At 43.4% G+C, this 21,832-nt stretch overlaps 1 protein-coding gene across 1 annotated transcript; it reads right to left on the reverse strand.

Annotated features, from left to right (window-relative positions):
* Positions 1 to 431: 431 nt before the first annotated feature.
* Positions 432 to 19,281, reverse strand: LOC115599388 (TATA-binding protein-associated factor 2N-like). The gene is made up of 10 exons (XM_030462676.1): positions 19,163 to 19,281; positions 14,440 to 14,476; positions 13,621 to 13,669; positions 13,344 to 13,434; positions 13,140 to 13,257; positions 10,194 to 10,477; positions 6,994 to 7,108; positions 1,268 to 1,302; positions 659 to 691; positions 432 to 469 (listed from the first exon to the last, which is right to left on the reverse strand). Exons 1-10 carry the CDS (start codon positions 19,170 to 19,172, stop codon positions 432 to 434), a joined length of 810 nt encoding a protein of 269 aa, XP_030318536.1. The 5' UTR covers positions 19,173 to 19,281.
* Between the last annotated feature and the right edge of the window lie 2,551 nt (positions 19,282 to 21,832).

Raw genomic sequence — 21,832 nt, forward strand, 5'->3', positions numbered from 1 at the left:
AATTTGCTAAATTGCTGTACCTTTTAACTGCTTCTTTTGAAGTGTAGATAATAGCAAACAAGTGTTGTGTGCAGCTGCTTCATCTTCAAGAGAAAATGCAGGTGAGGTGCAATAGACACAATCTTAAGCATTCAGGATTCAGTACAAAAGCCAAAGTGTGAAGAAAGAAGACTCCCCAGACTGGCTGGGACTTTGAGCACTGCTGCTGGTGTCCAGTGCTACCTCCTCACCATAACTCTTTTAAAAAAAGAGAGAACATCTCTGGTCACCCAGCACTCCAGTGGGCAAATGCTACAGATGCAAGTTCTCAGGGTCTGTTGTGACAATCTTTATAACTGGGCACACACCTCCAAACCCATGATAGAGCAGTGCATGTTTTAAGTAATTCAAACTTAGCAGAAGTGTTATGGCAGTGAAAGCAGCTGCTTGGCTCAAATAGACTCAAAGTCCACCAGCAAATTCTTACTTGCTACATGAAAATACATCCAAAAATTCACATGCACTTTAATAAAATAAATTTCTTTCAAGAAAGACAAGTTTTAGCTAAATTTCTCCTGAGCCATGAGAATTGCAACCATGTCCATCTTTCAGGACATACATTTTACAAGCAAGAACCTAAGAGCTACAATTCACTCCCACCCACTGCTTGTTTTCTTACCAGCATCTGATCTCGGTCCATAATCCCTTTGACCTATGAAACAAGTTTTTAAAAAAAAATAAAAAAGACTATTTTTAGCAAAACATTTTCAAGCGACCTTTTTAGAGACAAGAAAATATTCAAAGTACGTATGCAATGCATCTAAGATCTAAAACTTTAACCAGAGATCTAGAGAATATTTAGATTAAACGTTCAACAGAAGGTGTCTGTAGGACGTTAACGTGTTCTTTAACTTGCAGCATGTGGCAGTTGCCACACTGGTGCTGTGCTGGTGTTGTCTTGCAAATGCTGGTTGTCAGATCACCAAGCAGTTTACCACTTTTTTTTTTTAACCTCTAGTACCTTTCTAAGAAGCATTTCTAACAAAAATTTAAAAAAAGAAAAAGAAAAGAAAAAACTCCGGTGAATGTCACTGTCTCCACAAATTCTTTCATGCAATTTGACAAAGCAGAAATCCAGCTTATTTCTAAAAGTTCTATTAAAACTGATGAACACACCAGCCTCACCAAAACTCTATATAATGCTTCTACTAGATAGTAACAAGATATTGGTGGCTTTTAGATTTATAAAGGATTTCCACTGAAACATTTTTGGATACTCGGCACTTACCACCATAATTTTTGAAGCCACCACGGTCACCACCACTGCAGAGGAAAAACTGAAGAAATGATTTCTTCCTTAAGTCTCTACGTGCTGAGCCCAAGGCTCAATCTACAGTTAACTGATCACAAGTTGAGAGTTACTGTCTGGCAGCTAAAGCACCATCTCTACGTTCTCCTCACTACTCATTCATGTGCAAAGATTAAATTACATGAAAAGTGAATATTCTCCCAGGGTGCTGCACTGGAGAAGAGAAGCCCTAAAGAATATTTTAAAGTAACCCAGAGACATGGCATTGTTTCCATACTTTCTCCCATCCCTTCAGCCAAAATGACTGCTGGTAAACTAGGGATTAAAACAGAAACATTATTTCCGTGAAGGTTAATGGGCTTCAATTGATTAAATAGATGTAATTGCTGCTTAGGAATAATTAGTACTTTAGTACTTTCCTAGAAGTAAGAAGACCTGAAGTTAATTAACCTCCATTATTATGCATTTATATGCGGGGGGGGGCACAAATGAGCAGGATCAGCCATTCTCTGAGGCCCTCCTGCTCTGTTAGCACTTGGCATTACAGAGAAGGGGTGTGTGTATGTGAGCTCCAAAAGCAGAGGCCATCAAGTTTTATTTCATTCATTCTGAAACCTGTGGCACAAAATGCAGACCAAGTTAAGAGATTACATACAACAGTTTTCAAAGGTTAAGAGGGGGGTTCTCAACAGGATGTTAAGCCTCCAGTTATGTGCATGAAAATAAACCCTCACTCATTTCAATGTCAAGGTTTGCACTAATAGGATTTTTCACTTTTAATTGCATCCGTGTTGTGAACACAATGTCATCAACATTCAAAACCTTCAGGAAAAAATACAACCACTGGATTTTTTTTTTTGGAAAGTCAATAAACCAGGTGTCTCATACTGCCATGTATAACTACCTGAAAATCAGGCATTGCACCTCATCTTGAGAGCTTTCACACCCAGCAGCTAAGATAAAACCAGTTTAAACCCTGATCAGAGTTATCTCCAGACTCTGGAACTACTCCACCAGTAGGAGCAACCTCTTCACCAGTGTGCTTTACAACTAGAAGTGACTCCAGGTTTTAATTCAATCTGTTTACCAGTAAATACACCAGGGTCCAAACATGGGACACAAGCACCCCAGCAAAAGGCAAGGAAATAGAATCAGTGAGCAACTTCTCTGACATTTCATCTGTTTTCTGTTAAAGCGAATGCAAAGTCATAAATAGGAGCTACTTCTTAACATTTTATGTGATAAAACCTGTTCAAAGTGAGGGATAAGAGGAAAATAGTTTCAACTGGTATCATTTAGAGATTTAGGGAGACATTCTTTGAAGGGTGACTGACAATACTGTAACAGTATGTAAGGAGTATCAGACATTTGTTACAACAACATATAATTTTTACTGAGACTTTTCTTAAAATAAATTTTTGCTGCAGATTTTAAATTGATTCTCCACAGAAAAAAGTCTGAATGCTGCCTCACAGTGCCAGTTACTCATAAGTCATTCATTCTGCTCACTAAAGAAGTCAAATGAATGAATTTTATAGCAGCATCAGAGCTGGGTTTTGTTCAAGGCTTTCTATTTTCAAAGACTGATAAAAACACAATGATGATCATAAAACTTTACTGCAAATACCTTTTCTGCCACCTACAATTCACTTCAGCTAAAAAACCCAACTTCATTATGACACAACAATTTTCAGCAGGATGCCTGTTCTTTTTTCTAGGATTTTGACTCAGAAATAACAGCAGTGAATACCTCAACCATGCAAATGTTACCAGAGTTTTCCAACCCTAGATCAGGGTCCCAGTTCATCAGGACAGCATTATCCAGACCAGGTCTGTTTTCTGATTTGAAAGTATACAGCAGCAGATATATTAATTTTTTTAAAAATCCAGCAAACTAAAACCATGCAGATTTTAAATTTGTGATCAACACAGCAGGGATTTTACAGAAGTGAAGATTTCCCCCCAATGCTGGGGTTCAAACTGTGCACAATGACTCTGAGAAGTGACTCAACCTGAACATAGAAAGTGTAAAGGAAGTCACAGTCAAATGCCTAATTTCTCAATTTCTGTTGCAGTAATTCTGCATCCCCATTAACAAATCCAATCCATGACTCTGAATGGTTTTAATTAACATCTGCAGAAACATGTTTTTGCCCAAGTAAACTTCAACATGTTGCCTCCTGCTTCACCTTACATAACCAACCAAACCAAAATGTGCATCAATTCAGTGACAGACACTTTTGATGATAGATTCATCCTTTCCTCCATTTTCAAGTCCCATTTCACCTGATTTATAAAGCTTCAGGGTGTTACCTCCCTAAGACTGCCAGGCAAAGGTACCTAAGATCATCAGGAGGAATGTGGATATGCTGCAGCAAGCTAAGTCAAACACAGCCTCAGATCTACCCCTCACTGAGACCTAAAATTCAAGTCTCAAACTGAATTATTTCCCTCACTGTTGTTAGAGAACATGTGGGAAACCCAACTGCAGTGTTCAGAGCCCACTGCTTTCCCAAGACCAAACAGATGGGTGAGTGGATGGAGTCTGGAGTTTTCACATCCTTAGAGCCATGAAGAGGTAGCTAAAATTCAGCAAGGGCACCAACAAAGGCAACAAAATAAAAGACTGAACTGGGAGCAGCCACAATGTGTACATGGCACCATTCAGAGTGACAAAAACTGCTCTGAGAGGAATGTCATCAGATGTTCTTTTCTCCCTGTACTCAGTCATATATTTAAACATCACCTACTTGAGAGTAAATGGAGTTCATCTGAACATTGCTCACTTCAGCTGGAAAGAACTTAAATTAAAAGCACAGCTCCACTGAGAGGCAGAATTTACAGATACAAGGAATATATTTTTTTAAAAAATGATCAGATATTGGCAGGGGAACAAAATTTCAGCCTCCAGCATGCATCTCACCAAGCATGTGGGAGTTCCATGTTAAGAATGTATTTTTACAAAGAAAGGAATGCTCAGTGCACCAATACAATCACCAAGAGATGATGTATTCAAGTCATTCTAGTTTTGATAATAACTATCACACCTTAAGCTTCCCAACTGCATTCTGAAAGACTTTTATAAAGGTCAAAGAAATGAAAGCTCTCAAAATTTAAAACCACTAATTTGATTTTGTACCAAGTATTCCAGAGTCATTTCTTTTTTTTGCAGACTGCTGAGAGGTCTTGCAGGCAGGGCAAGTTTTCACAGGCAAAATGCAACTTGCAAAAAACTTGAGGGAAAAAAATCAATGTTTGAGGCAAAGCCCCTGGCTCACAAGGACAGGGCAGCAGCAAGGCAGTGATGCTACTCGGAACCAAGGGGTTCTGCTGGCCCAGCAGGAGAGAGCAAATAAGGAAACACTGCTGCAGAACCCCAGTGACAGGGTGATGCTCCTACTGATGAAATACAAGATGCAACATGTTCTCCTGGCATTTAAATGCCAGCTGAGACAAAATTTCAATTACTAGCTAAGACAGAAGAGACACATTTGCTGTGATCTCATTAGCTGTTGATTTGTCTTTTTGTAATGTCAAGGAACTGGGTTATTTTTTTGGTGCTGCTAGAACTCCCCCACACATTATTTTCTAACCTCTATAGAAATCAAAGCCTGCATTATTAAAGCAGTAGAAGTATCTAGTTAGACAAGATTTTTTAGACAGATTCTTTCCTGATGGCTACAGAATTTCCACAATATAATGCTAAGCTTAAAAATGGGAAAGGAGTAAAAAACTGAAAATGCTAACCAGGGACTGGAAATAGATTTGACATTCCTACACACACTGCTATCAGGGAGGGAGAAAAAAAAGAAAATCAAGGAACTAAAACCCAAAACATCCCCTGAAATCCTGTATTTTCATAGGACTAAACATGATTTCTTACCTTATTAGAAGTTATTTTCCCCTTGATTATAGAGTGTGTTATTTAATTCAACCTTTTGCACCTTTCTAACAAGCATGACTTCAGTAAAACAATGAGTCAGAAGCAGCATCCTCCATGATAATTATGCAGAAAGACTGAATGAACATGACACTGTAGGCTCAGAAAAATTCACTGCAACCTGCATTAAAGACTGCATCACTCAACAGAAGCAGACAGACCTCCTAATAAATGCCTTCCCATTTTGCTGTATTTTCCCCCACTTCTCTGTTTGCCTCCACTTTTTTCCTTCTCTTGGCTTTCAAGTCCACTGAAATGTTGAAGTGCTACTGTCTACATGGATGTGTGCACAAAAGTTTTCTTACATTTTGGTCAAATATGGGAAGAGGCTTTATTTTCACAGACATTAATTTAGCTTGCTTTAGCTTAAAAAGACAGAAGTTTCCAAGTGATAAAATCTATGGGTTTTGAAGCTCACATTCATTCCTCTTGTTGGAAAGGGCTCAGATAAATAACTTTTTAAAAATCCAGTTTTATCATAGCAATTTGGAAAACCCTTATCCATACAAAGGGTAATTTAAAAAAAATTCAGTTTTAACTGAAAGTTGACTTAGGAATTACTTTTCTGGTTAAGTTTATATTTTATGTTACAGTTTGCTGAGGTTTTATAGCTATTAATACACTTGTATTTGGTCTAGCACACCTGATTAGGAGATAAAGGGTCCACTACATCATCAAAACAAGCCATAAAGTACAATTTGGGACCATCTTAGGAGCAGGTAACTTTACCAAAGTGGTTTACCAATAAATAAAAAGTAATCAAATCTTAACATGCTATTGGGTATTTTTTTTAATTTAAATTAATTCAGTTCAAACAGGCAGCACTGTGTAATCAGAGCTCTTCACCTGGAGTTCTACAATAACCCAGTACTCTGCAGCCTCTTATAGGGTAAGTGATGTTGACAAGCAACACTTCAAAGCTCACTGGAAGCTTCAATGTTCTCACATCAGCAACCACTCAACACCCCCAATTATTTCAGAGGGTCATAAAAGGTAACCAACTGTGACAGTTTATTAAGAAATAATAATGTCATCTGGCCTAATTCAATAGGATTTTAAAGCAAAGGTCCCAATCTCTCAGACCTATGCAGGAAATCATCTGCAAGCATAAAATTAAATATATGCATGAATTTTCTTGACAGGAATGGGCAATGGTAGAAAAGGTAACAGTATTGTTGCTATTTAAAATCTACCTAAAATAAATGTCTTTAGACTGACAGCTAAAATAATAAAAACTGTATTATAATGGAAGGTTAAAACAGAAAAAAACCCAGTAAAGGATGAGCAATTTTTTAACTGAACTACTCCTAAATTATTTAGAAGCAGAAGGGTAATTAGCCAACCTTAAGAGTAATGATTCATCTCTGGAAAGTTAAAATAATTCCCTACTAAAATGTTATCTACCTTAGCTATGAATTCTGTAAAACTTTCTCCTTTCCTGCCTGCTGGTTTTCCTAACACTGAGAACAGATTTTTACCTGGTTTAAACCATCTTTTTTTCAAGGGATGGGCTCAGGTAGCTTTTGTATTGTAAATAAAACACAGCTCTCTGTCCTACCAACCAAATGCTTGGTCTCAACCTATCTGAACCTCAAAGCTTTTCTTAGGCAAAATGCATTCTGCAAAATGCTGACTGGTTTAATGTTAGAAACCTCCCAGTTTGGGAAACTGAAATCTGAACCACATTAGGAATAGATCTATAGTAAACAAAACTTTTAAACAGCTAAATAATAAGAAACAAGGATAAAGAACTGCAGGCACTTACCCATATCCAGACATATGACCTCTTCCATCCATGTCATAGCCCCCTCTACCTCCTCCCTGTGACCCGCCATATCCTCTATTATCTTCTCCATACCTACTCTTTTCACGGCGATCATCTGGGGGGATGAGTAACACAAAACACAAGATGAGTGCAGAGCAGTTCAGTGCAAATCCCCCCCTCATCAGCCATCCCTCTCCCCCTCTCCCAAAGTCTGTCCTTAACATCTGGAAAGCATCAAGTCCTTAATCTCTCTTCCATTATCTGCACCGCAAAGTAACGGAGCAAAAGTTGGATTTTGTTCCAGTTATCTCCCTCGGTGCTCAGGGCCACGTGGTGTCTCAGAATGTAAACACTCTCTGCTTTAATTACACTCCCTTTTCCAAATATTAAACACACAGAATTTCATTCTGCTCCCCCAGAGCCTTGCCAGTTTGCAAATGACATCACTGAAGACAGAACAAGGATAAAGAGTGTGGGTTGTGCTGCCTGTGTCAAGTTACTGAAAAAAAACCCCCAAACTCAGTAGATCTCACAGGTCTCATTTCCTTCTCTCTCACAGTTCACCTACACAGCATAAAGCTGGAATGTGAAGTGCAAAAACTCTTCATGACTGATCAAGACATGTCACCCTTATGCAGGAAGAAGGTTCCAAATAGCTTAAGAAGAAAATTCCATGAAGAATTTGCAGGACTCAGGGAGATGGACTCTGTGAGGCTGCCTCCAACAAATGCAACTCCAACCATTTTGGGGCCCCAAGAGTTTTTCCACTAACCAACAAGGAGGGCCTTGTTGAAGCAGTGGTGGTCAATGGCAGCCTTGGCTGCAGTGATCATGAGATGGTTGAGTTCAGGATCCTGTGTGGAAGGACCAGAATGCCCAGTAGGACCAGAACCCTGGACTTCCGCAGGGCAAACTTTGGCCTCCTCAATCAACTGTTAAGAGAAATCCCATGGGACAGGGTGTTAGAAGATAAAGGGGCTCAAGATAGCTGGTCAATATTCAAAGACCACTATCTGCAAGCACAGGATCAGAGCATCCCTATGGTTAGGAAATCCAGTAAGGGAGCTAGGAGGCCTGCATGGTTAAAAAAGGAACTGCTGGGAAAACTTAAGTGGAAAAGGAAAATCTACAGATCATGGAAGGGGGGGCTGGTCACTTGGGAGGAATACAGGACTGTCGTCAGAGGATGTAGGGAGGCAATTCGGAAAGCTAAGGCCTCCTTGGAACTTAACCTTGCAAGTCAGGTTAAGGATAATAGAAAGGGCTTTTTCAAATACATAGCTAGTAAAACTAACACTAGAGGCAATATTGGCCCACTAAGGGATGAGATGGGAGCCCTGGTGACAGAGGATATAAAGAAGGCAGAGGTGCTGAACACCTTCTTTGCCTCTGTCTTTACTCCTGCAGGGTTTCCGCATGAGCCCCAGATTCATTTAGCCCCAGAAGTAGTCGAGATAGATGAGGAGCTTGACATAGTAGATGAGGATTGGGTTAGGGATCAGCTGAGTAATCTGGACATCCATAAGTCGATGGGTCCAGATGGAATGCATCCAAGGGTGCTGAGGGAACTGGTGGAGGTCATTGCTAGGCCACTCTCCATCATCTTCAGTAAGTCATGGGTAACAGGAGAGGTGCCTGAGGACTGGAGAATAGCAAATGTCACTCCAGTCTACAAAAAGGGCAAAAAGGAGGACCCGGGTAACTATAGACCGGTCAGCCTCACCTCCATCCCTGGAAAGGTGATGGAACAACTTGTTCTTGTCGCTATCTCCAGGCATATCAAGGACATGGGGGTCATCAAGAGCAGTCAGCATGGTTTTATCAAGGGTAAATCATGTTTGACTAACCTCATAGCCTTCTATGAGGAAATTACTAGGTGGATAGATGATGGAAGAGCGGTAGATGTGGTTTATCTTGATTTCAGTAAAGCATTTGACACCGTCTCTCACAGCATCCTTGTAGATAAGTTGACCAAGTGTGGGTTTGGTGATCAGGTAGTGAGGTGGATCAGGAACTGGTTGAAAGGAAGGAGTCAGAGAGTTGTAGTCAATGGGGCAGAATCTGGTTGGAGGTGTGTGACTAGTGGAGTCCCTCAGGGGTCGGTACTGGGACCAGTGTTGTTCAATATCTTCATCAACGACTTGGATGAGGGTATAGAGTGTACCCTCAGCAAGTTTGCTGATGACACTAAGCTGGGAGGAGTGGCTGACACACCGGAAGGCCGTGCGGCCATTCAGAGAGACTTAGACAGGCTAGAGAGTTGGGCAGAGAGAAACATGATGAAGTTCAACAAGGGGAAGTGTAGAGTTTTGCATTTGGGGAAGAACAACACGATGTCCCAGTATAGGTTGGGGGCTGACCTGCTGGAGAGCAGTGTAGGTGAAAGAGACCTGGGGGTCCTGGTAGACAAGAGGATGACCATGAGCCAGCAATGTGCCCTTGTGGCCAAGAAGGCCAATGGCATCCTGGGGTGCATTAGGAAGGGTGTGGTTAGTAGGTCAAGAGAGGTTCTCCTCCCCCTCTATTCTGCATTGGTGAGGCCACACCTGGAGTATTGTGTCCAGTTCTGGGCCCCTCAGTTCAAGAAGGACAGGGAAGTGCTTGAAAGAGTCCAGCGCAGAGCTACGAAGATGATTAAGGGAGTGGAACATCTCCCTTATGAGGAAAGGCTGAGGGAGCTGGGTCTCTTTAGTTTGGAGAAAAGGAGACTGAGGGGTGACCTCATCAATGTTTTCAAATATGTAAGGAGCGAGTGTCAGGGAGATGGAGTTAGGCTTTTCTCAGTGATTACCAGTGATAGGACAAGGGGTAATGGGTGTAAATTGGAGCATAGGAGGTTCAAGTTGAATATTCGAAAAAATTTTTTTACTGTAAGGGTGACAGAGCCCTGGAACAGGCTGCCCAGGGAGGTTGTGGAGTCTCCTTCACTGGAGACATTCAAAACCCGCTTGGACACGTTCCTGCGCGATGTACTCTAGGTGGCCCTGCTCTGGCAGGGGGGGTTGGACTAGATGATCTTTCGAGGTCCCTTCCAACCCCTAGGATTCTATGATTCTATGATTCTATGAAGAGTATCAACGTGGAGAAAAGAACTTGAACTATTCATCAAACCAACTGCCTGTGGAAGGAAATCCAACTATTTCACAGTCTTTCTCTTCAAATTTTATTAGCCAATATTGAATTCAACCTGTGAATTTTACCTTGGCTGTTGTGGCTATAGCTTCCCTTCTGAGACTGGTAGGACTGCTGAGAATGGCCATATGAGCTTTGGTGCTGGTTATAGCCTGATTTTTGGTCATATGAGCTCTGGTGGCTATAGCCCGACTGCTGGTCATATGAGCCCTGGTGGCCATAGCCCGACTGCTGGTCATATGAGCTTGACTGCTGGTCATAAGAGTCTTGGTTTTGTCCATAGCTTGAATGCTGGTCATAAGAGCTTTGGTGCTGACCATAGTTTGACTTTTGTTCATAAGAGCCTCTTCCACTTAAAATAAACAGAATTTGTATTAATAGCTAAATGTTCACAGAAGAGAGAGCAAAATAATGGCTGAAAATCGATGACATTACTCAAACTTCCTCATCAGAGTTACCTCCCAGTCACTACTGCCACACAGATGTGACAATACTCTGTGTTTCACCTCTGCTGGGATACACCTGGCTTCCAAGAAAAAAACCATACTTTACCATCATGTCCTCAGGCATCCTCAGTTCCCATGGAAATGTGACTCAAGAGCAGCTCTCCCTTTACACACCCCAGCACCACGCTTGCTTTGCCCCCCCTGCCCAGGAGCATGACAATGGCTGATGGATAATTACTCAGGACCCACTAACAGCCAAATCCTCCTCTACAGACCTGCAGGGAGGACACCCACTGCTCAGGTTGTATGGTGCAGCTGATCCTTCCAGCCTTCAAAAAAGAAAAAAATAAAATCCACAAAATTTTGCTTTCATCCAACTGCAACCTGGATTTTTCTGGGCCTCCTACCATTTGGCCAAGAGCTTTTCTAACTCTTGTGATGTTCTTTTAACACACTTCTTTAGTTCTTTAGTGTCATCTAAAAATACTATCCCACCAGAAACACTGACCAGTATCACACCTAGGATGCTCCAACTCCATATGACTATTGAGGGAGTTGGAAATCTTCACTGATTAATAAATTTGTAGCAACCACAAGAAAGCCTCACCCACATCATCCTTCCCTGGGCTACTTCAGCATTCAGAGCAGAAACACAACTATTTTGAAAATCTAGATCAACAAGAGAACTATTGTTCCAGTTAGGTCATCCTTTCATAGTAAAGACACTAAACAGCTTTATGAGAAACAAATTGCACCCAGGAAATGATGCTCTTAGTCATACCTTTGTCTTCTCCCTGGGTACTCAGTAGCAGCTTAACTGTTATTATGTTTTCAGCAACTGAAATTAACAAACTGATCTCTGCCACTCTTCTTTTCCTCCTCCTTGCTTCCACCCTTTTTTCAAAAGATTTGCCACCCTCCACTCTTTGGCAATCTTGCTTGTTAAATCAAATGTCTCAGAAAAACAAATGAAAAATAAATCTAAGAGGCTACAGAATTTTTCCACCAGCTTTTCAGAACACTCTGAGATTTAAATCCACTGGGTCCAACCAATCTAAAAATAACTCATCTGTGTAAATACCACCTAATATGCTCTCTCCCAGTTCTAGCCTAGATCCTGGCTTTAGCATAATTAATCCAGGTGCCAAAGAGATTGTGAAGATTTTTGTCAGTCTTTTCACTTCAAAAAAAGTCAGCTCTGCTTTAGCCCTTGCACCATCACCAGCAAGGGCAGCATCATTAACAGCATCCACCATTTGCCAATTCTCCTTCCTTAGGATGTGAGTGCAACAGTTTTGTGGACATCCCCCTGAAAGTTTCCAGCATTTAATTTCTCAGTGTCTCTCTACTTCTTACAATCATACAGTTCTCCAGTGTCTTGAATTTTCTTGGTCAAAACCAACTCATTGGAAGATTTATGCCCAACTGCATTTTTTTCCTACTAGATGTCTACAGAGTAAAAAAAAACCCATTATTGCTTAGTCCTGTGCCTTTGTACAGCTCTAATAAACAAGGAGAAAGCAAAGCAAAACTTTACCATGTTCCTGCTGTCTTTAGGGATCTGAAAAAGACACTTTGAGAGACACCACCTACTGCTGGCAGATTAAAACCTTGCTTGTTTATATTAAGATGTTTTGTCATGGTAACTACAAAACCAGAAACCAAATACAGGTTTACTGAAGTCCAGATTGCTTTATCTGTTTGCAAAAAAAAAAGAAACCAAAGAAATATTTGGACCTTGGACACAAGAATGAAGTTTACAGTACATGACAGGGTATTTTAAAGAAATCACATGGGCCTTAATAAAGGTCTCAAGCAAGCAGTAACCTTGGGGTGTATGCAGGAAGCTTGTAAACTGGATAATGAAGTGGCTTTATAATTGTTACAGAAAGTTAGGCTGTATTTTCCAACATACTTTAAATGTTGTATCATTAATCCTCCTGAAACTGGTTCAAGTACACCATCATTTAACCAGTTTGTAATCTGTAATACTGTAAAGGTCTGAATCAGAGTGCAGGATGGACAAGTACATTGAAGTTATTAATGAGGATATAAAACCACAATGTTTTGAGAATCCTACTTAGCTGGAAAAAGAAAAGATAGTTCTTAAATGATGCTTCCAAATCCTTTCCTCCTCTTTCATCAGAAAAAAAGGCATTCTAAGTCAGGTAAGAAGCCTGCAAATCTAAGAACAGCTGCAAACTTCCTTGCTAACAGCTTACTTGATGTTAATAAAGAGTAAGTTTATACAAAAGAATGTGACTGGAGAGGTATTTGATCTACCTTTTTCTTAATCAAAATACTTCTACCAAGTCCAGCCTTCACTGCAGTCACTCCCCAAAGACTAGATTTCTAAAATTTATCCCCCCCAGTAGGGCTTGACATCAAAACAACTGCATCCTTCCTTCCTTCCCACATAAAGAAACACTCTCCTGTTCCTCCTGTTCTTTCCGCCCTTAAAAATGTCTTCAAAACAGGGATTTTCAGCTAGTTGGCCTTTTTTAGCAGTGATAAAAATGCACAATTACTTGACAATACTTTCAATACTGTTAATCTCAGCATCCTTACCCTCTGGATGACCCTTTCTGCTGCCCCTGGCTGCTGTAAGGCTGCTGGTTGTAGGAGCTCTGACTCTGATTTTCATAACCGGATTCATCATCGTACCCCTGGGAATCTTGGCCATAACCTGGAAATTGAGGAAGAAATATTTTTTTTTTTTAGTAAATATTCACCTTTTAACTACTGCCAATGAATGTAACAAGCTAGCCAAACCTGTTTGGTTCTGTCCATAGTTCCCATGGTAGCTTCCATAGTTCTGTCCATAGGAGGAATTGTCTCCACTCTGCCCATAACCAGAATACCCCTGAGATTTAAAGAACAGACCCAAATAAGTGTAATTTCCACAGCAGATAATTACAGCTTTCCTTTGCTAGATATGATTGCAAACAGCAAGCACAGCTGAGAGTGGACTTCTTCCCAGCTCAGGAACAATTATTTTTACTCAATGAGCACCTTTCTTTAAAGACACCCAGGTTTTTTTTCAACTTACCTGTCCTTGTCCATAACTCTGACTGCCCTGATTGCCATAGGATGAATAGCTGCAAGAGAAAACAGCATTTGGTGAGTGCTTCCAGTGCCCTCCACATGGAAAGGAAAGGTTTTTTTGGTATTATTTTACATTTCTCTTCCCTCTAAAATAGATGTTTAATCAGAGTACTGCAGTTGCAGGCATATCAGAACTGCAGGAATAAACCAGTGATTAAAATAATGGGCTGCCACAAGCCAAGAGTTATTTTAATTTCTGCTCTGTTTCAAGTACAAATATTAAGTACATGAAAGTTTGGCTTGCTGTAATTTGACAGAATCTTAAAAATCACAGAAAATATGTGACCAAGACATCTTAACTTTTCCAGTGTATTCTTCCACAGTAGATTTTATTTTAATCAACTACTGTCTGGTATTTTTAAGAATATTCAACCTTGATATAATAAAAAACTGCATTATCTTTAGATCATACTTAACTCTTTATTCTGCCACTTTAAGACAGAGCTGACAGAACCACGTGCTGAAACTCCCATCATACCCAGCTATAAACTCAAACTCAGGCACAGAACCTTGGAGCTTTCATTAGCAGTCAGAATTAGCCATGATTTTCATGCTTCTGTTTTTCATGTTCTGTTTCACTGACTGGAATATAAATTGTTTTCCTTTATTATAAAAGCCCAGGGCAGCAAGCTTCAAAATGGATCAACACTGTATCATGCCCAAAGATTCAAACACCAGGCTGGGAATCCTTAATGACCTTTTATTTTGCAGATTTAACTGCTAATTAAAAAAAAACAAAAAACAAAAGCAAACCCACACATACCTCTGCTGGCCCCCAGACTGACTGTAACTTCCAGAATCTAGAAAAAGAAGTAAGTCAGATTGAGAACTTCCAAATAACAGTTTATTCCTCTACTTATTGTAAGAAAGGTTCAAGCACACTGGATTTCCCTGAAGAATGAGACTTCCCCTTTATTAATAAAAAAGAAATGCAAAGACTGGGAGAACAGAAAGCCAGAAGCATGGGGTGCAGGGGACATGATGCAGGTACAGCCACCCTGAACTTTTTTTTTGAAGAATCTGAATCCCATTTTCACTCTGTGTCTCCAAAGACTCAGGACTGCACAAGTCCCTCTAATGGCTGCTGAATACAGGGCCACCATCAATTAACAGAATGCAGCAGTTTAATTACTCAAGCAAAGCTAAGTAGGTCAGTCCTACTGAACCCCCCCAAGAAAGCTCTGCCTAGCAAAGAAGGCTCTGAAGATGCAAAAATCAAGGATGAAGACCATGCAAGAATGAAACATTTACACAACACAAGTTGTCCAGGCAGGTGTAATGAATGCTATTCCAGTGATCACATAAATTGATCCTTGAAACACACTGGAAGAATACAGATTTCCAAATATGACCTCAAGTTTAAAAGAAAAACATTTCACTCAAATGACTGGATCTTTATTTTAAGTAAAGCATCTCATTTGCCAAAGCCATCAGCATTATGAAGACCCCTACTACCTGCTTGCTGGAATTCAACTCACAGAGTGTTTTCTCTTTACTGATTTACTTTATCACATTGTTCTGTCTCATTAACTGCACAATGATGGATTTCCTTCTGCAAAACCCCACATTTCCAGGTGTTAAAACCTCTAAGGGGTAAACACACACTCCTAAGGATTTTGTTGCCCAAGCCAAGTGCACACAGCAGATGCAGGCACACAGAACACACACAGAAGGCTCCAACCTGGGGTCCTTCAGAATTTGGATGGTCAGGTGCAGGCTTCACCTCTCCAGAGACACCATGGAGCAGAGATGCTCCATGCCCTGCTGCCTCCTTCACCACACCAACTCTGCTGATCTCACTTTCTGTGCAGGAGTCTCAATCCCTTTTAACATTCTGGCTTGAAATTCCCACCTTCAAAACCCTTTCTTCCTTTCCCCACCAGCCTCACCAGTGCTGTCACTCTGGGCAACAGCTCTGCAATTTTATAGTTCCTTCCAAATCACCTCACAAATCTGTATAAATGTTGTGGTGTCCCAGTCTAGCAACATCTACCAGGAACTGCTCTGATTTCAGTCTCGCCCCCACGTTCTCCTTCCAACTCCACCTCTAAAACTGCCTAAAAAGTTGAAACCACAAGTTAATTGCAATGTAAAGTATATGTCATAAATTACAATCAACCAGAACCATTTTCCTATCAAAACACTTATCAAATTGCTGAGAGTGTGTTCATTATACCTCCCTCACCTGGTTACAAATCCCATCCTGCCAGAACTTACACACAGACTCAAGCACAGGCATAAACCCAGCAAAGCTACTCAGACCCAAAGCAGTTATTTTTAATAGAATCATAGAATTGGCTGGGTTGGAAGGGACCTCAGAGATCATCAAGTGCAACCCTTGAAATAGGAAAGCATCCTTCAAAACACAAAGCCATCAAATTTCAGATTCTGTAAGAGAAAGGTTTACCAAAACCTGAGACAAAATAGTATTTCCTTTCCTGTGTCCTGTGAAGCAGCTGCACTCAGGTGTGAAACAATCTCCTCTTTTTGTACTGCTACACAAGTAACTCCTTGCCTTTTCATAATGAAAAAAATTAAAAAGAAAAACAACCCCAAAATAATGCAGAAGTGCAACTCAAACAGGGCCATTGCTTTTAATGAAATGGGCAAATCATAGAATCATAGAATTCCTTCTAGAAATTAAGCTTTTTGTTCCTCCGGGGAATCATCAGAGAGTTAGAAAAACACAAACAGTTCTACAAGATACTTTCATTTCCATGCCAATATTTTCCATTTTCTTTCTTATCCGATTCATTCTGATCATAGAACCATAGAATCATAGAACTGGCTGGGTTGGAAGGGACCTCAGAGATCATCAAGTCCAACCCTTGAACCCAAGTCCACCCCCTGTGCGTTCCCAGGCCATGGCACTCAGTGCCACATCCAGGCTCTTTGGAAATATCTCCCGACATGGAGAATCCACTACTTCCCTGGGCAGCCCATTCCAATGCCTGATCACCCTCTCCAGAAAGAAATTCTTTCTAATTTCTAATATCTAACCTAAACTTCCCCTGGCACAACTTAAGACCACGCCAAATGTTTACATGCTTTCAATCTAAATGATCACAAAGATTACTATTAAATAGGTAATGATATTCTAAAATTATGTTTTAACTCTAAAATTCATGTCATCAATGCTAATTAAAGCAAAGAATACAAATGGTTTCTCTTGAGTGAGCACGTAAATAGCTATAAACTGAAGGACTGCATTTGATCTTAGTTTCTCCCTTACAAAGTTCTGCCAAGCCACAAAATTTTGGAAAAGTCTGAAAGCAACCAGATAAAGAGCCTTTAAAATATAAATACACAGAACCAGAGGAATTTCCTTTATTTGTACATTTTTCTACATCTTTTGTTGGACCTCTTAGCCCACAGACTTCTGATCGATTTAATTTGGTGAGCTCAGTGAGGACAAAATTGTGGAAATACTTCTGGAAACAAGATAGTTTATTCTGGAAGCTCCTGGATGGACAGACATTTTTTCCCTGAATGTTTAAAAAGCCCACAGAAAAATTCCCTGTGAATGAAGTGGAGCATAGCAGTCACCTTGCACAGCCCAGGAAAGATATTCCTCTTATGATAGAAGAACCTGCTGTGAACATTTGCAAATGGCAGTTCTCATCCAAAGGAATTCACATTAAGAAGCAGCAGTGTTCCTGTAACATTCTGAGAAGAAAAATAATCCAATGTTTCAGCATCTCCACGTAGCAGAAACAGATTAAGCACTCCTAGGTGCTCAGCTGTAACTGCCTGGGGTTTGGGAAGTGGTTTTATTTTGCCTCCTAACTTCACTAATTTGTAGAAAACTTCATGGTCTGAAATCACTTAATGGTATCTTTGGACATGTTTTCTTCTCATGTTTTGTCCTTGCACTAAAGGAGTTCTTTAACATATCTTGCTTTGTTTTGGTTTTCTACAGGCTGGATAAAAACTGCCTGAGGTTCAACAAGGCCAAGTGTTGGGTCCCACACTTCAGTCACAACAACCCCAGACAATGCTACAGGCCTGGGGAAGAACAGGACCTGGTGGAAAAGGACCTGGAGGTGCTGGTTAACAGCAGGATGAACACGGGCCAGCATGTGCCCAGCTAGCCCAGAAGGCAACCAGCATCCTGGCCTGCATCAGACACGGTGTGGCCAGCAGGGTAGGGAGGTGACTGTTCCCCTGTACTCACACCTTGAGTAGTGTGTTCCTCACTACAAGAAGGACATTGAGTCTGAAGAGTAATGAAGGGTCTGGAGAAACACAAACTGAGGAAACTGGGGGTGTTTTTAATCTGGAGAAGGCTGTGACCTTATTGCTCTCTACCACTGCCTGGAAGGAGGTTGTGGTGAAGTGGGGATTGGTCTCTCAGCCCACATAACCAGTGAAAGGATGAGAAGAAATGGCCTCAAGCTGAAACAGGAGAGGTTAAAATTGCATATTAGGGATAATTTCTTTCCTGAAAGAGTGGTCAGGCAATGGCCAAGGCTGCCCAGGGCAGTGGTGGAGTCACCATCCCTGGAGGGATTTCCAAGCTGTGTAAATGTGGGACATGAGGGATGTGGTTAAGCTGGCACGGTGGTGTTGGGATAATGATTGGACTTTATCTCAGAGGTCTTTTCCAACCTTAATGATTCTATTATCTATCATTCATACATCTAACAGAAGGTAACACTGAAATCACTCAACCATAACAAAATGTGGCTCAGTCCATGAAGCAATTACAGCCTTGGAATTCCTTTTCCCATTCTGTACAGGACCTAATGAGGGGGGGGAGCTGAACAAAAATGGGATGTCCCAGCAGGAAGGTACACAACCCAAAGGGGGGGACACTACATAAAAAGGGGGTTCACAACTCACCCAGGGGGAAAGGGACACAGCCCAAAGCAGAAGGGGGGGAGGGAACAACCAAACCCAAAATGGGGGCTAAGATCTCCCAGCGAGGGGAGCCTGAACAAACCCAGGGTACGGAGGGAGGGGGGACACAGCCCGAAGGGGGGGCCCGCACTGACGGCCATGAGCCACAGCGGGGTCCCTACCCCTCACCAAAGGGGATGTGGCACAAAAAGGGTCTCCCAAACCTAACAACGAGGCCCTGCACCCCACGCAGCACCCGAGGGGTCCGCCCCGCTGAGCCCCTGCCCCCCACCCCATTGCGCCACGGGGGCGGGGCCGGGCTGAGCGCGGCCCCGGACAGAAAGGGGCGGGATGCGGGCGGCCTCACGGAGCGGGGCTCCCCGGGGAGGAGGCGTGGCTCCCCTCCCCCATCTCCGGGAGCTGGAGGATAAACGGGGGGCGATAAAGGGATGGTGAGGAAGATGGGGCTGCGTTTCCCTTTTCTAACATGGCCGCGGCCTTTTCCACCTGCGCCACATGGCGCTGCATCGCGCCCTACCGCACCCGCGCTGAGAGACGGGAAGTAAAGCCGCCACCAAACACCCCCTCCTCCTCCTCCCCCCTTCCTCTCTCCTCTCCTCAGTTTCGCCGGCCTTGGAAACACCTACCCGAAGCCATAGCGGCGCCTGCTGCCGGTCCCCGGTCTGAGGGAAGGGGGGGAGAGAGACTGAGAGAGCCCGAGCGGCGCTCACCGAGGCACCCGCAGCTCGCGCGGACTGCGGGGCCCGGCAGCCAATCAGCGCGGGCGGCGCCTACCATTCGGCTGGGGAAGGAGGGGGGGGAAGAGCGGGGCCGTACCAAGTGACCGCCATTGGAGGCGCGGGGGGGTGCCCAGGGCTGTGCGGGGCGCGCTGGGAATGGCTTAAAAGATGAAATTAATTTAATTAATTAACATAAAAGGAATCAGGGGAGGGGGGGTCGTGCAGAGAACGGGGGAAAGGGGGAGATGGTGATGCAGGAGTTAGGCACCAGGAGACTCGCCACCCCCCCCTGCCTCGGTTGGGTCTCGTGTGCGCATCAGCGTTTGGGGCAGAACATCGAAAATCTGGGTTCTAAAGGAAAAAAATAAAAAAATAAATAAAATAATAAAAAATAAAGGTTGGGGCGGGTTTCTGACTCGAAAAGCAAAATATCGCCTTGGAGAACGGCTTTCTAAGAAAAAGGATAGTGCTCTTGGCAGCTTTGTTTCCAGAAGGGGAGATGGTCAAGGCGTGAAGTCAAGCAAGCAAAATAAGCAGTGGTTAGAATGAATAAAAAATAAATAAATGAAAGAGGTTCAGGTCTGTGCTTGTCTTTTGGTTTCTTCTTGAAAAACTCCATCACCCCAGCCCAGGAGCTCTCACCAGGACAGCTTTGCTGGGCGGGATTGGGGCAGATCCCAAAAGACGAGCAGAGCCTCTCCGTGCCCTGATGATCCCCGGGGATGGAAGGGTTTTCCTAGAGAGAAAACGGCATCCATGGAGACACTTTCCCGAGTCTGTTTGCCTGCTGTGCGTGTCCCCCAACTCCCCCAGGGGCTCCTGGGGACAAGGAGCTCCCGTCCCAGAGCACCCTCCATCCACCGCTGGCCTTTTTGGGGTACGTGCACCCCACAACAGCCGGTGCTGGTCCGGCAGGTTCAGCCCAGTTTGTGGCACCCTGGCACGGAGGATGCCTGGCTGTGGGCTGGGCAGAGGCAGCTCTGGCTCGGGTCCCAACCCCACCCCTCACACACAGCTCCGAAGGGAAGCGCCTGGGGAGCTGCGGGGCCCACCCAGGGCCTCCCGTGTGCATGGCAGAGGGCGGGAACCCGGGCTGGAGCTGGCTCTCCCACGCCTCTCCCCGGGGATGCTTTTCCCTTCTGAAAATTGACAATAATCATTTACATCTTTTCAAAAACCAGCGGGGCTTGGGGGAGGGGGGGAGGACCCATCACACCGCCCTCCCGTCTCCATGGTAACGGGGGCGCCGCAGCGCCTCGTGTTGCCACGGCAACCGTCCAGGCCTTCCGGCACCTCCCGGAAGCGCTGCGGGATGGCGGCGGGATGCGGGGGGGGTGGGAATGGCCTCCGGACGGAGCTGCGGTGACGATGCGGCTGTCGCTCGGTGCCTCCGCCCCGGGGGAAGGTGAGCGGGGGCCGCCGGGGAGGAGCAGCCGCTGCCTTCTTGGCCCCTCCGCCTCCCCTGGCTCTTTCCTCTCCCTTTCCAGGTTTTCCCCGAATCCCCTCCCGCAGCTTTCGCTTCCCTGAATCCCTTGGGTTCATCTCCTCTGGATCATTTTCTGGGTACTGAGGCTGCTGGGCGGCCATCTCAGCTCCCTCTGTCCCCTCCTGAGCCTTCCCCTCTGGCTCAGGACACTGCTCAGGAGCCTGAGGAATTTGCTTCCTTCAGTCCCTGTGACATTCCCTGAGCCATGTTTAGTTCCCACATTCCCGAAGTTTTCAACCCAGGTGGATGGGAGGGAGGTGGAGAGTTCATCCTCAGTCCTCCCCAAGGAAAATCCCAAAGAGTGGCTCAGCAGAGGACCTGGGAGCCCTCTGAGGTCTGAGAACCTCCAGGCATTCTTTTGGTGAGAAAAATCAGACTTCCAGCACTTCAAGAAATTCTTTTGAGTAAAATCCATGACTCTTAACATTCATTTTTTGTGCCTCTTGCCTTCTCTTTTAACTAGACTGAAGAGTACCACGGATACGGCTGCTGTTTTCCAGGCAGCTTCCCAGGAAAGCAGGAGGATTCAATCCATCTGTCTGCTGCACCCAGAATAGTGCTTGGCTGAACTCTGGTTATTTACACCAGGTTTTAAAGGCCTCAAATTCCTTCTCTTCTACACCAGGAGAGAAATCAAAGCTGTTAATCAAATCCTGTGGGATCGCTCGCTCTCTCCTCAAGCATGGCAGTGGTTTAAAATTAATTAATTAATAAATTAATGCCTTTCTAACCTGCTGGCCTGCTCAGTTCAAAGGTTGGTCACCTCCATCTTTGTCTGGGAGGTCCAGATCCAGGGCTGTGGTGCTGTCAGCATTCCAGCAAAATCTGGAATTTTTGCTGACAGCTTTGAGAAGAACCTTGGCACTGTGAGTGCTGCCCTCCCCACCCTCCTCTTCCTCAAGACCATTGGGGCTCAAGGGTGTCCAAGGTGGAAGATGCCAAAAGATTCCTGCCAGTAGCTTTTGCCACGCTGGGAACCAAAGTCTGGGAGCCAGGTCCAGATGTTTGGAATTTTGGAGACAAAATTGGCAAAAAATGGGAGAGTGATGGAGGGGATGAACATTTGAGGTGGTAAAGCAAGCTTGGAGCCT

The sequence above is a fragment of the Calypte anna genome, chromosome 19, assembly GCF_003957555.1.
Source record: "Calypte anna isolate BGI_N300 chromosome 19, bCalAnn1_v1.p, whole genome shotgun sequence".
NCBI lineage: Eukaryota > Metazoa > Chordata > Aves > Apodiformes > Trochilidae > Calypte > Calypte anna.